The sequence below is a fragment of the Carcharodon carcharias genome, chromosome 1 (genome assembly GCF_017639515.1).
Source record: "Carcharodon carcharias isolate sCarCar2 chromosome 1, sCarCar2.pri, whole genome shotgun sequence".
Taxonomy (NCBI): Eukaryota; Metazoa; Chordata; class Chondrichthyes; order Lamniformes; family Lamnidae; genus Carcharodon; species Carcharodon carcharias.
The window spans coordinates 95,265,409-95,283,732 of NC_054467.1; the positions used below are offsets into that span (position 1 = coordinate 95,265,409).

At 42.5% G+C, this 18,324-nt stretch overlaps 1 protein-coding gene across 6 annotated transcripts in view; it reads right to left on the bottom strand.

Moving 5' to 3' along the window:
* The window catches only part of prdm5 (PR domain containing 5), a 350,538-nt gene that overhangs the window by 274,078 nt on the left and 58,136 nt on the right, over positions 1 to 18,324 (bottom strand). For all 6 annotated transcript variants that reach the window (XM_041197058.1, XM_041196880.1, XM_041196967.1 and 3 more), the window contains exons 6-7: positions 1,675 to 1,767; positions 1,291 to 1,412 (exon numbers count right to left, since the gene is read on the bottom strand). In XM_041197058.1, the coding sequence (XP_041052992.1) occupies positions 1,291 to 1,412; positions 1,675 to 1,767 (215 nt within the window). The remainder of the gene's footprint in view (positions 1 to 1,290; positions 1,413 to 1,674; positions 1,768 to 18,324) is intronic.

Here is an 18,324-nt window from a genome sequence, read left to right on the forward strand (position 1 = left end):
AAGGATGTAGTTGCATTGCAGGAGGTTCACTAGATTGATTCCAGAGATGCTGGGCTTGTCTTATGAGGAGAGAGTGATCAGTTTAGGCCTATACTCACTAGAGTTTAGAAGGATGAGAGGAGATCTAATTGAAGTATATAAGATGCTAAAGGGGATAGATAAAGTAGGCGTGGAATGAATGTTTCCCCTTGTGGGGCATTCTAGAACAAGAGGCCATAGCTTTAGGCTAAGGGGCGGTACATTTAAATCAGCGATGAGGAGGAATTACTTTTCTCAAAGGGTCGTGAATCTGTGGAATTCACTACCTTAGAGTGCCGGGACACTGAATAAATTTGAGGAGGAGATGGACAGATTTTTAATTAGCAATGGGTTGAAAGGTTATGGGGAGAGGGCGGGAAATTGGAGTTGAGGTCGAAATGAGATCAGCCATGATCGTAATGAATGGCAGGGCAGTCTCGAGGGGTTGCATTACTTATTCCTGCTCCTAGTTCTTATGTTCCCTTGTATTAAGCTGCTAGATCTGTTCTGAACCTCTCTCATTTAATACAGTGATAGTGCCACACAATATGGTGCTCTCAGTATGAAGATGAGATTTTGTCTCCACAAGTATTGTGCTGGGGCCAGTCAGTCCTATCATGGAGAGATATACGTGAGACAGGTAGATTAGTAAGGGTGAGGTTCACGTAAAGTTTTCCCTCATGCTGGTTCTCTCACCACCTGCTGCAGGACTGGTTTGGCATCTATGTCCTTCAGGCCTCAGCCAGCTCGTTCAGTAGTAGTACAATGAGTCTCTTTTACTGATAGCTATTGAAGCCTGCCACCCCGAGTTCAGTTTGTGTCCTTTTTACCCTCAGTGCGTTTTGCAAGAGGTATGTGACATGGAGGAGTACTCCATGAGGGAGTGGTGGTAGGTGGTAATCAGCAGGAGGTTGCCTTGTGTACATGTGCATTTGTTTTAGCACTGCCACTACTCTGAAATTTACCCTGAAAATAAACAAATCAAATTCATGAGCACCAGTATCTTTAATGCAAACAAAAACATCCCACGGTGGAGGACATACTTCTCTACCTCCAGCAGTGCATAGGGGCTTGAGTCACGAATAAAAAAAAACTATTGTGTCAGATTTAATCCTTGAATATAAACTATAATCAAATAATTATAATGTACTCCTTTATCAGGATAAATGAAAATCTCAAATCAAGCTACACATTTTTGTATATGCTTAATCTGTCAATATTTCCTCCATTCATTGGGTTTGGATCATTCTTTCCTTTGCTCAGTGTTCTTACCTGTGTGCACATTCTCTTTGTGCTTCTTTAAGGCATCTTTGCTCTTGAATCTTTTCCCACAGCTATCAGCCTTGCAAACAAACCTGGCATCCCCTTTGCAGGCTTCCTTATGCTGCTCAAAACTGTGGTAGAGAGTTGGTAAGAACCACAATGTGATAAGGACGTAGCATCTTTCTATTGCATGCAGACCAGGTTAATACATGCTACACAGCAGAGTCTCTGACTTCCATCATGCTTTGCCCAACCAGGGTAGGGAAGAAGCAAGGCAGTGTTACTTTCATATTTGCATTTTAATTTGCATGCAAGCAGCCAAGGTTGGAAAACAAGCTGCTATAGGAAACGGAAAAGGGTTACAAAATGGACAAATGTGGTTCAATACAAAACCTTGACTCAGAGCTGAAGGAGATGTTACAAACAGAACACTGATGGCTTCGAGCAGTGTCGCCGGCAAGAACATTTTCAGTACACTGTAGAACACTACAAGCAAATAAACACATACAAAAACTTAATAGAGCCAAACTATTATCAAATCAAAGATCTGCTACTTAAACAAACAAAAACATTTAATATAAATCAATGCAAGTCAATATAGCAGTGAATTTCTGCATCAACATTTATTTTAACCACAGTTAATTTACAATTTCTAAAAGAAATTTTTCATTGAAGTGGAAGTGAAAACAACAGCTTCCAAATTATACCACACACAAATAATCATACAAACATTTTCTGCATTTCATCTGAAAATCCTCGCTCCATTATATTAGCAGAAGCATGCAAAAGTTTAAAATATCAGGTAAGCAAGTCCAGTAAAAGAGTGGACAGAGGAATTTTAAACAAACAGATAAATGTCTGTATGATACTATCTTGTGATATAATTTCAGGGCCAATATTATGTGTAATTAAACATTATCTAAGGTTATTATCTGAATCCTCAACTCTGGAATGATTCCAACGCCAAATAACAGCCATAGGATATTCTGGGGATCAGAATGGATGATGGTAGAATAATAGTTAATGCATGAATTAAGTTTATCTAAAACCTTCCAATCAACCGCAATAACCATGTGCACCATCTCACATCATTAAGGGCATCAGGAATGGTCTCTACCTACACAAAAGCAATTATATATATTTACAGAAATAAATAACGACTTAACACCAAGGAAGATTGGTTATATTTTCCAACATCATTTACAACATAAATATATGGAATATCTTTCAGAAAGTTATTGAATTGCACAAATATGCAACTCATGTGACCAACTTGCTCAATCTACTTCCAGTTTCATTAATTGTAAATTGTTTGGCAGGGTAACTCATTGAATACTTGTGTATTGAAATGTTTTTGCATGTCTTCAATTTCTTTCACGTATGACACAGCCTTTCACAACCCAAGAACACTGGCTTTCAGACCAATGAGAGCAAGGATGTAAACTACTAGGTGTGAACTAATAGGCTATATTCATTTAGACAATTATAAGAATTAGGAACCTCTCTTGCGCAATATATTCCTCTTATTCTATTTTACAAAGCTTCAAAATAAAATTAGAAATAAGTATACACATTCCAAAATATGTACAAGTGTTATTATCCCCTTGGTGACTGATAACTTGTTTTTTTTAAAAAAAAGGAATCCCTATGACAGCAATAGGAAGAAAACCGATGGATAAGATTTCACTTTATAAAACTATGACCAACTAAAATCAACATAATTCAAACATCGATTATCAGGCAAATGATATTTTGAATTAAAAAGGCATATTTCACTTTAAATAGTCAATACAACAAATCGCCTCATGTAGTTACAAATACTCACATTATTTCCCGCACAAATGTGGCACCACATGCAATCTCAGCCTTTCCAACTTGGCCTCCAGTGAATAGAATCTCTCACTTTCCACTCAACTGAACCTACATCAAGATTTATGTCTGTGTTCTCCAACTGCAGGTTCCAAGACCAACTGTAATTCAATCTCTGAATTAGCTGTCTACTTACCCTTTGCTTTTTAACTTTAATCCCCATAGCAACCTCAAGTCACATGGGCATTTCTCAGAACTAAAACGCTTGCTAGGAAGTCCAATTACAACTGTTCCAGAATACTCCCAAGTTTCATTAATAAAGCAACTTTCCCAAAATAAAACATAGGCTTTTCATCAAAGCACAAAACATTTAATCACTGCCTAAAGAGTTGAACAAAAACTTGCACTGGCATCACTTGGCAAATATTCCAGAAGGGCCATCAGTAAGGGAATCTGCAATAAGCATCACATAAAAGCATGTTTTTAAATGTCTTCCTGAAGCTGCAAAAAGGAAGCAATCTCTATTTTGCCTTTTTTTGTTTTGATTCCTATTTTGTGTTGAGTGGCACTTACTAATGCCCCAAAATCTCTCCACCATCTACAAGGCATAAGTCAAGAGTGTGATGGAACACTACTTCCCTGGGTGAGTACAGCTGCTACAACACTCAAGAACCCAACACTATCCAGAACAACACAATCCCCTTGATTGACACCTCATCCACTAGCCTCAATATCCATACCCTTCACCATCAATGCTCCACAGGTGCAACATGTCTCATCTATAGCAGTACTGCACTGCAGCAAGTTGCCAAAGCTTCTACAGTATCAACTCCCAAAATTTTACATCGTAATTAGATTGTAATATTCATTTGGTTAACTAAACTTAATAAAACTGTAACAACCAGAGTGGAACATAAATTTTGCATTAAGAAAACCGCCATCCCTTACCTCTAGCATGGTATCCAGTACCAATCCTACGCCTTGCCTGGGTGGCATACCAGCAGTAGCCACCGCCTACCCTCACTTGCATTGCCATTCAATAAAGCTGCTGACTTCTGATTGGCCGGCAGCTCTTGGCAGATAGGACTTGTGCCCTCTGCACCATCCCCAGCACCAGCACCAGACCCAGCAGGGGTGGCGGCACAGTGGTGGCGGCACAGTGGTATACAGTCAGGAGGGAGTTGCCCTGGGAGTCCTCAACATCGATGCTGGACCCCATGAAGTCTCATGGCATCAGGTCAAACATGGGCAAAGAATCCTCCTACTGATTACCATGTACTGCCCTCCCTCCACTGATGAATCAGTGCTCCTCTATGTTGAACATCACTTGGAGGAACACTGAAGATGGCAAGGGCACAGAATGTTCACTGGATGGGGGAGCTTCAATGTCCATCACCAAGACTGACTCGGTAGCACCACTACTGACCGAGCTGGCCAAGTCCCAAATGACATAGCTGCTAGACTGCATCTGCAGCCAGTGGTGAAGAAACCAAGAGGGAAAAACATACTTGACCTCATCCTCACCACCCTGACTGCCGCAGATGCATCTGTCCAGGACAGTATCGGTAGGAGAGACCACCACAGTCATTGTGGAGGCGAAGTCCCGCCTTCACATTGAGGATACCCTCCATCATGTTGTGTGGCACTATCACCATGATAAATGGATAGATTTTGAACAGATCCAGCAACTCAAGACTGGGCATCCATGAGGCGCTGTGGGCCATCAGCAGCAGTAGAATTGTACTCAAACACATTCCGTAACCTCATGGCCCAGCATAACCCCCACTCTACCATTACCATCAAGCCAGGGGATCAACACTGGTTCAATGAAGAGTGCAGGAGGGCATGCAAGGAGCAGCAAGGAGCAGCACCAGGCATACCTAAAAATGAGGTGTCACCCTGGTGAAGTGATAAAACAGGACTACTTGCGTGACAAACAACATAAGCTGCAAGTGATAGACAGATCTAAGCTCTGCAGTCCTGCCACATCCAGTCGTGAATGGTGGTGGACAATTAAACAACTCACTGGAGGAGACTCCACAAATATCCCCATCCTCAATGATGGAGGAGCACAGCACAGCAGTGCAAAAGATAAGGCTGAAGCATTCTGAACAAGCTTCAGCCAGAAGTGCCGAGTGGATGATCTATCTAGCCTCCTCTGGAGGTCCCCAGCCTCACTGATGTCAGTCTTCAGTCAATTCGATTCACTCCACATGATATCAAGAAACAGCTAAAGACACTGGTTACTGCAAAGGCTATGGGCCCTAACAATATTCCAGCAATAGTACTTAAGACCTGTGCTCCAGAACTTGCCGCGCCCCTCATCAAGCTGTTCCAGTACAGCTACAACCCTGGCATCAACCCAGCTATATGGAAAATTGCCCAGGTATGTCCTGTACACAAAATGCAGGACAAATCCAACCTGGCCAATTACCGCCCTGTCAGCCTACTCTCCATCATCATTAAAGAAATGGAAGGGGTCATCAACTGTGCTATCATGGCACTTGCTTAGCAATAACCTGCTTACTGATGCCCAGTTTGGGTTCCACCAGGGCCACTCAGCTCCTGACCTCTTTACAGCCTTGGTTCAAACATGGACAAAAGAGCTGAACTCCCAAAGTGAGGTGAGAGTGACTGCCCTTGACATCAAGGCCAAATTTGACCGAGTGTGGCATCAAGGAGCCCTAGCAAAATTGGAATCAATGGGAATCAGGGGTAAAACTCTCTGCTGGTTGGAGTCATACCTAGCACAAAGGAAGGTGGTTGTGGTTGTTAGAGGTCAGTCATCTCAGCTCCAGGACATCACTGCAAGAGTTCCTCAGGGTAGTATCCTCGGCCCAACCATCTTCAGCTATTTCATCAATGACCTTCCTTCCATCATAAAGGTCAGAAGTGGGGATGTTCGCTGATGATTGCACAATGTTCAGCACCATTCGTGATTCCTCTGATACTGATGCAGACCATGCCCAAATGCAGCAAGACCTGGACAATATCCAGGCTTGGGCTGACAAGTGGCAAGTAACACTTGCGCCACACAAGTGTCAGGCAATGACCATCTCCAACAAGAAAGAATCCAACCATCACCTCTTGATGTTCAATAGCAGTACCATCACTGAATCCCCTATCAACATCCTGCGGGTAGCCATTGACCAGAAATTGAACTGGACTAGCCATAGAAATACTGTGGCTACAAGAGCAGGTTAGAGGCTAGGAATCATGCAATGAATAACTCGCCTCATGACTCCCCAAAACCTACCCACCATCTACAAAGCACAAGTCACGAGCGTGATGAATTACTCCCCAATTGCCTGAATGAGGGCAGCTCCTACAACACTCAAGAAGCTGGACACCATCCAGGACAAAGCAGTCCACTTGATTGGCACCACATCCACAAATATTCACTTCCTCCACCACCGACGCACAGTAGAAGTGTGTACCATCTATAAGATGCACTGCAGGAATGAAAAGATAGACCAGGAAATTACAGGGCAGTCAGCCTAATCTTGGTGGTGGGGAAGTTACTAGAAAGAATTCTGAGGGACAGACTATATCTGCACTTGGAGAGACATGTGTTAATCAGGGATAGGCAACATGGATTTGTTCAGCGAAGGTCATGCTTGACAAATTTGATCAAGATTTTGAGGAGGTAACTACGAGTATTGATGAGGGTAATTCATTTCATGTGATCTATATGGGCTTTAGCAAGGCCTTTGATAAGGTTCCTCATGGCAGAATGGTCAAGAAAGTAAGAGCCCATTGGAACCGAGGTTTTGTGGCACATTGGATCCAAAATTGGCTGAAAGGCAGGAAGCAGAGGGTGACAGTAGAGGGATGTTTCTGTGACTGGAAGTCTGTTTCCAGTGGGGTTCCACAGGGCTCAGTGCTAGGGCCCTGGCTGTTTGTGGTGTACATAAATGATTTGGACTTAAACGTAGGAAGTATGATCAAAATGTTCGCAGATAACATATAAATAGTAAGGAGGATAGCTGCAAACTGCAGGAGAATGTCAATGGACTCGTCAGGTGGGCAGAGCAGTGGCAAATTGAATTAAACCTGGAAAGGTGTAAGGTAATGCACTTGGGGAGGGCTAACAAGGCAAGGCATTACACTATAAATGGTGGGGTCCTGGAAAGTACTGAAGATCAGAGGGGCCTTGGCATGCATATCTACAGATTCCTGAAGGGAGCAGGGCAGGTAGATAAGGTGGTTAAGGCATATGGGATACTTGCCTTTATTCACCAAGGCATAAAATGCAAGAGCAGGGAGGTTATGCTGGAACTGTATAAAACACTGGCTAGGCTACAGCCGGAGTTCTGTGCGCAGTTCTGGTTACCACATTATAGGAAGGAAATGATTGCACAGGAGAGAGTACAGAGGAGATTTACCAGAATGCTGCCTAGACTGGAGGTTCTGAGCTATGAGGAAAGATTGGACAGGCTGGCGTTCTTTTCCTTGGAGCAATGAAGGTTGAGAGGGGCCCTGATCCTGATGGAGGTGTATAAGTTTATCAGGGACATTGATTGGGTGAATAGGAAGACACCTTTTCCATTAGTAGAGGGGTCAGTGACCAGGGGGCATAGATTTAAGGTGGAAGGCTAAGAGGGGGGTTGAGGAGAATTATTTTCACCCAGAGAGTAGTGGGAGTCTGGAACTCATTGCCTGAAAGGGTGGTTGAGTCAGAAACTCTCATAACATTTTAGTATTTAGATATTCACTTGCATTGATGTAGCCTCCAGGGCTATGGGCTAAGGTCTGAAAAATGGGACTAGTGTAGTCAGATCTTTGTTGACTGGCACGGACACAATGGGCCGAATGGCCTCTTTCTGTGCTGTAAACGTCTATGAGCCTATGAGTGCATGTAGCTCATACTTAACCTGAATGTTAGAGTATAAGATAGTTATTGTAAATTGTTTATCTGTCTGAATTTGTTTGTGTTTGTAAAGACATGCTGGGGTAAATAAATAGTGTGATTTGAATCATTTTCTTGTGTTGGTTTTGAGATCTTTCCAACCTTTCTGTCTGCTGTAATATTGTTCACTTTTCTTGTTTAATAAATGTTTTATTTGTGGCATCAAAAGTTCATCAGCAGATTCCTGTGAATTTGTTCACTGACTTTCCTCCATGGTTTCTAAAAAAAAAAGTTAGGATCTATCAAGCTAGATTTCGCTCTGGGATCCGATTTGTCTAGTCTTAAGATCAGCTGGGATTGTAACACTGAGTGAAAGCTACCTACAACTTCAACTAGCCACATATTGAACTGTTTAAAAAAAAACAAGAAAATATACTGGTCAAAAAACAGCTGCCATGATCACCTATGGCTGATACTTTAAGTTGGCCATTTCTCTGAAAAGCCTACATGAATTACACTGCAGACCTGTTACATGAAATTTCACATCTGAGGGGGTGTCAATGTCCACTTCAAACAGGGATACTCTTGAAAGGAAAGCATTAAAGATGCAAAATGCTAGACTTTAATCAGGAATTCCTGATACTATCCCTTTGGAAGACAAAATAAACCTCATCTCCTGTTGATATATATCTTGAAATGTGTCAAATGTTCGGAGATGAAAAGATCAGAAATGGGATTACATGGTCTACAACAATGAATGCAAGGCATGCTAATCAACTTCCCTTCTGGGAACATACAGAGAAGAGTTTTAAAAACCTGTCCTACCAAGCAGGAGAAAGAACAAGCAGGAGGAGAAACAGACATCTAAAACAGTGCTGGAAAAGAGCAGGAAAGCTCTCTCTGGAAACTAAAAGGGTGCCTTCAACAAAGTGCAGGCCTGAACCACGTCAACTCCAGAATTCTACAATAAACCACCTAACTTCAAATGGCCACAACGTTCAACAACCTCAAAGACAAGCAAAGGACTATGATGTATATTCTTTTAACTTTTATTGGATTCCAACTTTCTTACTTCTAATATCTGCATGTGTGTGTTATCGCATCTTTATTATTATTTCTCAGATTTACTAACTAATAAGCTCATTCTCTCTTTGACTCGAGAAAAACCTAGTTAATCTGGCTCCTTATTGACAAATAAATAAATTTGGATTGGAAAAGGCATTTATAGGGCAAGGAAGTTTTAAAACCATTGTTGCAACCACCCAAGGGGGCTGAATTGAAAGTAAGCAAACTCACTCCTCCTCACCCAATCATAACATAAGATACCGAGTTTTACAAGACCTGATAAACCCGCGGACTTCAGTTAAAAATAGAATGGCTGTAAAAATGAAGGTAAACAGTTTCATTATAAATGACCAATAGTAGCATAGTAGTAATGTTACTGGACTAGTATTCCAGAGGCTCTGGGGATGTACAAGTTTAAATCCAACCAAAGCAACTGGAAGAACTTCAATTCAATTAATTGATATGCCTGGAATAAAACACCAGTCTCATTAATTATCATGAAACTTTCAGATTGTCATTAAAAGAACGATCTGGTTCACTCGGGCCCTTTAGGAAAGGAAATCTGCCTTCCTTACTTTGTTTGGCCTACAATGTGGTTGAATCTTAAGTAGCCATTGAAATGGCCTAGCAAGGCACTCAGTTGTGGGTGACTCACCATCAACTGCTCTAGGGTAATTAGGGATGGGCAATAAATGATGGCCTTCCCAATGACACTAGCATCCCAAGAATGAATATTAAAAAACCCTGATTTTTGCTAGACGATTAGTTCCCCAGCCCACTGGTTTAGGAAGTTAAAATTCAGCCTTCAGTTTTGAATGGTTTTTTAATGCTTCCACCAATTATGATCCACCATTAAAAAGTTAACCAGAAGTCAGTGAATGAAGCTGTTCCTGTACTGCCATACAGGCTTCTTTTGGAACCGTAGTACGTTGGACTAAAGCTTACCAGCCACCAGTTGGCAGCAACAGAGGCATGGGTGCCAGTAAAATAGCGAGGGACTGCATGAAGACGGCTCCCCATTGATATCCTGCTGCCAGGGAGGTTTCACAGCGATGGGCTGCAAGGTGGATCGGCTGACCACTCTAAGGAGGCAAGCAGCCAATCTGCATAATTAAGACCCCTATTAGGGGTAATTAAGCTAGCTGTCGGCAGCGCCCACAGAGCACATGGAGGCAACCAGCTTCTCTTCAGATCATGAGGGCCTTTTGACCTTGGCCATCCAGAAATTTAAATAATGCTTACCTCTCCACAGTCTCCTAGCTATCTCAGCAGCGCCCACCTCTCTCAGTGGGGGCGCCAAAGCTTCAGAATTGCCAGTCCTCTAATTGAACCTCTAATTAGGAGGCTGCCTCCAGAGACAATACCACTGCCAGCAAGTGTGGGCTCAGGACCCTTATGTAGTCCCAACATCGGGTTCCCAAAGCCTAAAGTAAGATTCAGCCCGTCAAGAGCATCTCATGCCTTATGTCACTATAATGTATTACTCCTTTGAGACGGATAAATAAGAGTTTTAAGAAGAAACCCTGCAATGAAGATGAGTTCAATGATTAACTGATCAGGTAAAATTAGCTAGGGTTTACCCAAGGTTAAAGACTCTCAAATTCTAGGGATCATCCCTGTATCATTGCTCTCCATTAACAAGAGAAAAACTTTACTTTCCAAGCTACAATGGGTATGCTATTCTAAACTGTAGTTAAGATCAATGAGAAGCATCTGCTACACATGCCTTCAAGGGATATGCTTTACTTTACAAATAGTATCATTAGGAAAGAAATAATCAGTTCAGTCAAATTGGTGGTCTCTGAAGGAGGATGGCAGTATCTAAAAGGGTAGTCCGTCTGCTAAATTTATCGAGCCAAGACAATCTTTAAATGTAGTCCCACACTTCCGGTTTCAGAAGGTTTTTGTCACTGTCCACTACTACCACTACTACAGACAAATTTACCTACCTCAGAATGTTACAAGACAGGCGACCATTTGGCCCATTGAGTCCATGCCAGCTCTCAGCAAGAACAAATCAGCTAACCCATTACCCTGCCCTTTCCCCATAGCCCTGCACTTTTTTGTCTCTTCACATGCATATCCAATTCCCTTTTGAAATCCATAATTGAATCTGCCTCCACTACATTCTCAGGCAGTGCATTCCAGATACTAACCACACGCTGCATCAAAAGGTGTTCCTCATGTCGCCACTGGTTCTTTTGCCAGTCATCCCATATTAGGGTCCTCTGGTTCTTGATTCTTTCGCCAATGTGAACAGTTTTTCTCTCTACTCTGCCCAGACCCACTTGTACAGGTGACAGCTAATTGTGTCATTTCTAAAAGTTTTCTCACCATCGAGATTAAACTGACTGGCTTGCAAGATGCTGCGTTTATCTTTACACCCTTTTCTGAACATTTGCAATTCTTCAATCCTCTAACACAACTCCTCTTTCTAAAGTGGATTGGAAAATTAATATTTTCTTGCAAAAATATATTTTATTCATAAGCTCTGAATGAACAAGACATTTCCAAAATGGCTATCACACAAAGTGCTATGATATTCAAGTTTTTTTTTACATATATCATGTTGCACTCTGAGGTGCTTATATACAATAAAAAGAACATTACAAACATTTCAAATGGTCATTACAGAAAGTGCAATAATATTTAAATTATCTACAAAGGTCATGTTGCAGTCGGAGGTGCTTCAGTACAATTGTGGCGCAAGTAACATGGTCTGTATACATTCAATGTGAATCCGAGAGGTTCCATACAATTCCAAAACCCGCCCTATGCACCGTGACTAAAAGGTTTTCATGAGTAACTTTTTCCCATTGCACCTCTGCGGTGTCTGCCCCAAGCTTCAGTGCATCTCTCAGCTCATAGTGCTGGACTTTGGAATGTGCCAGTCTGAAACACTCGGTTGGGGACAACTCTTTACACTGGAAGGCCAAAAAGTTTCGGGCAGACCAAAGAGCATCTTTCACCGAGTTGTCGATCCTCCAGCTGCAGTTGATGTTTGTCTTGGTGTGCATCCCTGGGAATAGCCCGTCGAGCACAGAGTCCTGAATCATGGAGTTGCTCGGGATGAACCTCAACAAAAATCAATGCATTTCTCTTCTTTGCAAAGGCACATTCCATAAGGAGGTGGTCAACGGTCTCTTCCCCACCACAGCCACCTCAAAGGCAACATGTGGAAGGGGTGAGACTCCAAGCATGTAGGAAGGATCTGACAGGGAGGGCCTCTCACTACCAGCTAAGCTACATCTTGGTGCTTGTTTGAAAGTTCTGGTGATAGGGCATTCTGCAACATGACTTTAATAGTCTGCTCAGGGAACCATCCGACAGGATCCACCATTTCCTTTTCCCGCAGGGCCGCTAGGATGTTACGTGTTCCAACAACACTCAAGAAGCTTGACAGCATCCAGGACAAAGCAGCCCACTTGATTGGCACCACAAAAATTCACTCCCTCCCACCATCAATACACAGTGACAGTGGTGTGTACCATTTACAAGATGCACTGCAACAACTCACTAAGCCTCCTTAGACAGCAACGTTCAAACCCACGACCGCTACCATCTAGAAGGACAAGGGCAATAGACACATGGGAACATCACCCCCTGGAAGTCCCCTTCCAAACCACCCAACATCCTGACTTAGAAATATATTGCCATTCCTTCACTATCACTGGGTCAAAATCCTGGAACTCCTTTCCTAACAGCACTGTGGGCGTACCTACACCACATGGACTGTAGTGGTTCAAGAAGGCAACTCACCACCACCTTCTCAAGGGCAATTCGGGATGGGCAATAAATGCTGGCCTAGGCAATGACACCCACATCCCATAAATGAATATTTAAAAAAAACAGCCTGATGGACTTATGGTCAAAGGTGTTTCTCTGCATAGATTTTTCCATGAGGGACTGGTTGTACAGTTCGGTCCAACTACTTGGAGCATTCCACAGCAATGTGGCCAGACCCATCCTTCACAACACCGGGAGCAGGTAGAATCTCAGAACGTAGTGACACTTGATGTTTGTGTATTGAGCTCTACGCACAGCTTGATGCAGCTGCACACAAAGGCGGCCATCAAGATGAGGTTTTTGTTGGGCATGATTTCCCCCCCTTTATCTAAAGGCTTGCATATCATCTCCCTGCGAACATGGTCCATTTTCAACCTCCCGATAAAGTGGATGATGGCTCAGGTGATCGTCACAGTGCAGGAGTGAGGAATGGGCCAGACACCGAGAGTGCCAGTAACTCCACAACTTCCACCCTTAATTTCCACAGATACTTGGATGCACCCCATCTGGTCCTGGTGACCTATCAACTTTTAAGTACAGCCAGCCTTTCTAATTACACCTTCTTCACCAATTATTAGCCTATTCATACCTCAAATACCTCCTCTTCCACTATGAGTTTGGCAGCATCCTTTTCCTTGGTAAAGGAAGGTACGAATTTCAATCATGTCATCTGCCTCACTCGTCGATCTCTTTTTTGGTCCTTAATCAGCTCCAACACTCCATTTTTGGTCTTTTCTGCATTTTACTATTTGTGTGCCTATAGAAGACTTCTGGACTCATCTTTTAAGTTAGCTGCCAGTCTCTCCCTGTAATATCTCTTTGCCTCTCTTAGTTCCTTTCTCACTTCTCTTCTGAACTTTTTATATTCAGCCTGATCTCACTTGTAGTATCAACCTGACATCTGTCATACTCATCCTTCTTCCGTTTTCTTTCATCATCCAGGGAGTTTGGTTGCCTTACCTTTCCCTTTCATGGGAATATATGTCAACTGTTCCTGAACCATCGCCTCTTTACATTTTTGCCTGCCAATCTTTGATTCCAATTTACCTCAACCAGATATATTCTCAACACACTGAAATGTCTGTCAATTTTATTGAAAATGAGCATTAAAAAGATGCACAAAAACTCTATAGGGGTAACTTTGGCTTTAAACGATAGAATAAAACAAGGTATATTAGCTCACACCTTTCCCAATTTTTGTTTCAGCAATCAGGAGGTACTTTAGTGGGTGGTTGAGCCAATGTAGTATGATTTACACCATCACCAAAAGTTAAAGTGCCTCCTGAGATATAGGGGCTGAGGTTCTGAAGGGGTTCCATTGGTTTCCCAACTTTATCGAATTTCAATCCGATGATGATTTGTCTTAATTGCTTAAAGCATTGCTTCACACTATGCTATTGAGGAACTAAATAAATATTTTGGATCGTTGTCATAATTAAGGAATAATAAACTTCACCTCAGTAATAATCATTTGGTATGATCTGGTCTTTAAAGGAGGTGCTAACTTCAGAGTCTCACTTGTGTTGACTCAGGCCAAAAGAGAGGAATGTTCTTACATTTGACTTTGTGCCAATAATATTATCTCCCACTAATCTGTGTGGTCGGCACTTATTTTCACAATTGATGGATTAGAATAATTCCATCTACTTACACTACTGGGTAACTCGCTCCTAATTTATGGGAACAGAGAAAGACAAACATCAAGATCAAGAGAAAATCCATAGGTTATTGTGCATACATTTGATCCTTGTGGTAAAAAGGATTTCCCATGAAATTCAGGGTACTTTCAATGTTTTGATGAATTTATTAAAACCCTTTATCTGATCTGCCTGTCCCAAAGAATTTATTTATGTCCTCCTCTACTGAGTTAGATTGGAGACAGAAGGAAAACTGAAAAACAGTGACCTTGTAATCACCTTTTGCTGACTGCAGCACATATACAGCATTTAATTTAAAGTATTTGAAACACTATCAGACATATGTATTGAGAGTTGAAAGAATATTGTAAAAAGATTGACAATTATTTAATTGTTAACACCTTGTGCAATGTGGGATAAATGTTATATTTATAACAAAAGATCATTTTAATTGTAAGTGCTTCTGCCATATTTTGATTATTGAAGCTAAAGAATTTGCTCTTGTTGCATCACAAGACAGATATCATGACATCAGTGCAACAGAAAAACAACTTCTTAGGCAAATAATGACCAATGTCCTCACAGGGTGGTTTGCTTGTGCTTCTGGAGGGGTTTAAGCTAACCTGGCAGGGGTTGGGAGCCAGGTTATAACAAAAGAAAGGAGACACAGGTTGCACAAATAATTGGGAGAGACAGACAAAATGAGAGTAAGAAATAGCAAGATATTAGGTGGGGTCAGAAGAAGAGGGAATGCAATAAAGTCTAAATTAGGTTTACTCTGCATGTATGTACAAGCAAAAAGTGTCATAAATAAGGTTGGGAACCTGCAGGCACAGATGGGAGTATGACGCCGTGGCGATAACAGAGACCTGGCTCAAAAAATAACAGGACTGGGTACCAAATATTCCTGGGTAGAAGGGCCTGATTTTCATCTTTGAGGTGGGAATCGGGAGTTAGACCATTTCCCAAAGTCACGATCCCATCTCCTGCCCAGCAGTGCTCGTCGACAGTATATTCATGTGCAGTGACAGGGGTGGGTTGGAGTGGAGGTTGCCACTTCCAGAAGCAGAAACGGAGGTGAGCAGATGTCAAAGCAGACAGGTTAGAAGGTCTGCTTCCATTCGCTGGTACTTCGGTCCAGATCTGTGGCTGAGCACCCTACCCTCACCTCCTACCCAATCATCCCTCATGCCCTCCCTCCATATCCTCCATCACTCCCTCCATGCAATACCTCACCCAGCATCTGTTCAACAATCAGTTGTATGATTGATATGAGTGAGCCCACCAACCGCGCAACAGGCCACAGGGAAGGGACCATATATAAATCTAAACCATGTTCCTAACCCAGTTTCAACCACTGGTAAAGGCTACGGATATAACCACCCACTTGGAATTACTGTGGTCAGAGATAGTTGAAATTGCTCAATGTACATATGAGGCAGTAAAAGACTCTGTGAGCAGACGCCCCAAAGGCCATATCTCAAAAGAAGGACCAAAATGGTATCCTTGGGTTTGAAGGGTGGGGTGTAAGTGCCAAGTGATCCCCTCCCACTACAGTGCAGTGGTCACGGTGTGGGGTATGTATGATAGTAACGGCCAAACCCATGTCTTTCAACATAATCTGTCGCTGGCCCCTTTCCAAAACCCTGTTACCCACTGTTCCCTCATTGAGGTGGGATAGACTTTGGCGAGGAGAAGGTGGCAGGAAGGAGAAGCTCTTTAGGGCCAACGGTGACAAGTCCCCAGGACCCGACGGCCTACATACCAGGATCTTAAAGGAAGTGGCAGCAGAGATAGTGGATGCATTGGCTATAATATTCCAAACTTCCCTGGATTGTGGAAAGGTTCCAATGGATTGGAAAAATGCTAACATAACACTCTTTTTCAAAAAGTGGAAGGAGGCAGAAAGTAGGGAACTATAGACCAGTTAGTTTAACATCTACTGTTGGGAAATTGCTGGAATCCATTATTAAGGAAGTAGTAATGAGGCATTTGGAAAGCCAAATGCAATCCATCAGGGTCAGCATGGTTTTATGAACAGTAAATCGTGTTTGACTAATTAAGGTCACATGGAGTTAGGGGTAATATATTAGCTTGGATAGAGGATTGACGAACCAACAGAAACCAGAGAGTCGGGATAAATGAGTCTTTTTCTGAATGGCAAGCTGTAACTAGTGGGGTGCCACAGGATTCAGTCCTTGGGCTCCAACTATTTACAATCTATATTAATGACTTGGATTCAGGGATAGGAGGTACTATAGCTAAATTTGCAGATGACACCAAAATAGGTGGGAAAGTAAGTTGCAATGAAGGAATAAGAAATTTACAAATGGATATGGACAGGTTAGGTGAACAGACCAAAATTTGGCAGATGGAGTGTAACGTGGATAAATGTGAGGTTACCCATTTTGGTCAGAAGAATAAAAAGGTAACTTATTATTTAAATAGCGGGAAATTTCAGAACGCTTCAGTGCAGAGATATCTGGGTGTCCTTGTGCATGAATCATTGAAAGCTAGTATGCAGGTAATAAGGAAGGCAAAAGGAATTTTGTCATTTATTGCTAAAGGAATAGAGTATAAAAATAGGGAAGTGTTGTTGTAACTGTACAAGGCATTGGTGAGACCGCACCTGGAGTACTGTGCACAGTTTTGGTCCCCTTACTTGAGGAAAGATGTAGTTGCATTGCAGCCGGTTCACAGGAGGTTCACTAGATTGATTCCAGAGATGCTGGGCATGTCTTATGAGGAGAGATTGATCAGTTTAGGCCTACACTCACTAGAGTTTAGAAGGATCAGAGGAGATCTAATTGAGGTATATAAGATGCTACAGGGGATAGACAAAGTAGATGTGGAGCAGATGTTTCCCATTGTGGGGCATTCCAGAATGAGGGGCCGTAGTTTTAGGCTAATGGGTGGTACATTTAAATCAGATATGAGGAGGAATTGCTTTTCTCAAAGGGTCGTGAATCTGTGGAATTCACTACCTCAGAGTGCAGTGGATGCCAGGATGCTGAATAAATTTAAGAAGGAGATAAATAGATTTTTAATTAGTAATGGGTTGAAAGGTTATGGGGAGGGGGCAGGAAATTGGAGTTGAGGACGAAATGAGATCAGCCATGATTGTATTGAATGGCAGAGCAGCTCAAGGGGCTGAATTGCCTACTCCTGCTCCTAGTTCTTATGTTCTAACATCAATGGAATCGACCAGGAAGAGCATCAAATAGGCTACACTTGATCGCCTCCCCACCGATCACATTCGCTGTAGTTATTAGGGCGATCAGTTGGTCTAACCATCCAAATGGATTGGGCCGAAGGCCACAATGTGACAGTGGTCAACTCGGATGGGGCTGGAGGTTGTAGCATGGTGGTGGCCCCGTTGCGGGTGCATGTGGTCACTAGTCAGATAGACCATTCCACTGCAGTTATAGCAGGAAACTTTGCTCCCTGCATCCCCTGCCCCCACACTCTAGGCCACTCAAGCTTCAATGGGAGCGTGACAAATTCAGCTTCTACAGGCTTCTCAATTACTGGTGAGAGGCCTGGCCTGTCTGTTTGTATGACTACCCCAGATGGAAAGGGAATTTTGGGAATTGAAGTGTTAATTAAATACTGAACTATAACTGATTATGACAATAACTGCTTGCAGTCAATTTCCTCAGCTAGTAGGGAGAAGGGTACTGACAAGACCTCCGATGTTCATTCAGTCTTCGCGATTAAGAAACATTCACCCTATGATCCTCCAAGCCACAATAACACTAGAATGATGGGAATGATAGTGTTCACCACGGGTAATGACAGGAGTAATTCATCAATCGTCCCCATCACACACCAGCTGAACATTACCCTATCCCCCGAGTGCACTACCCTTATGTCAGGGACACTATTCAAACCCTCCTT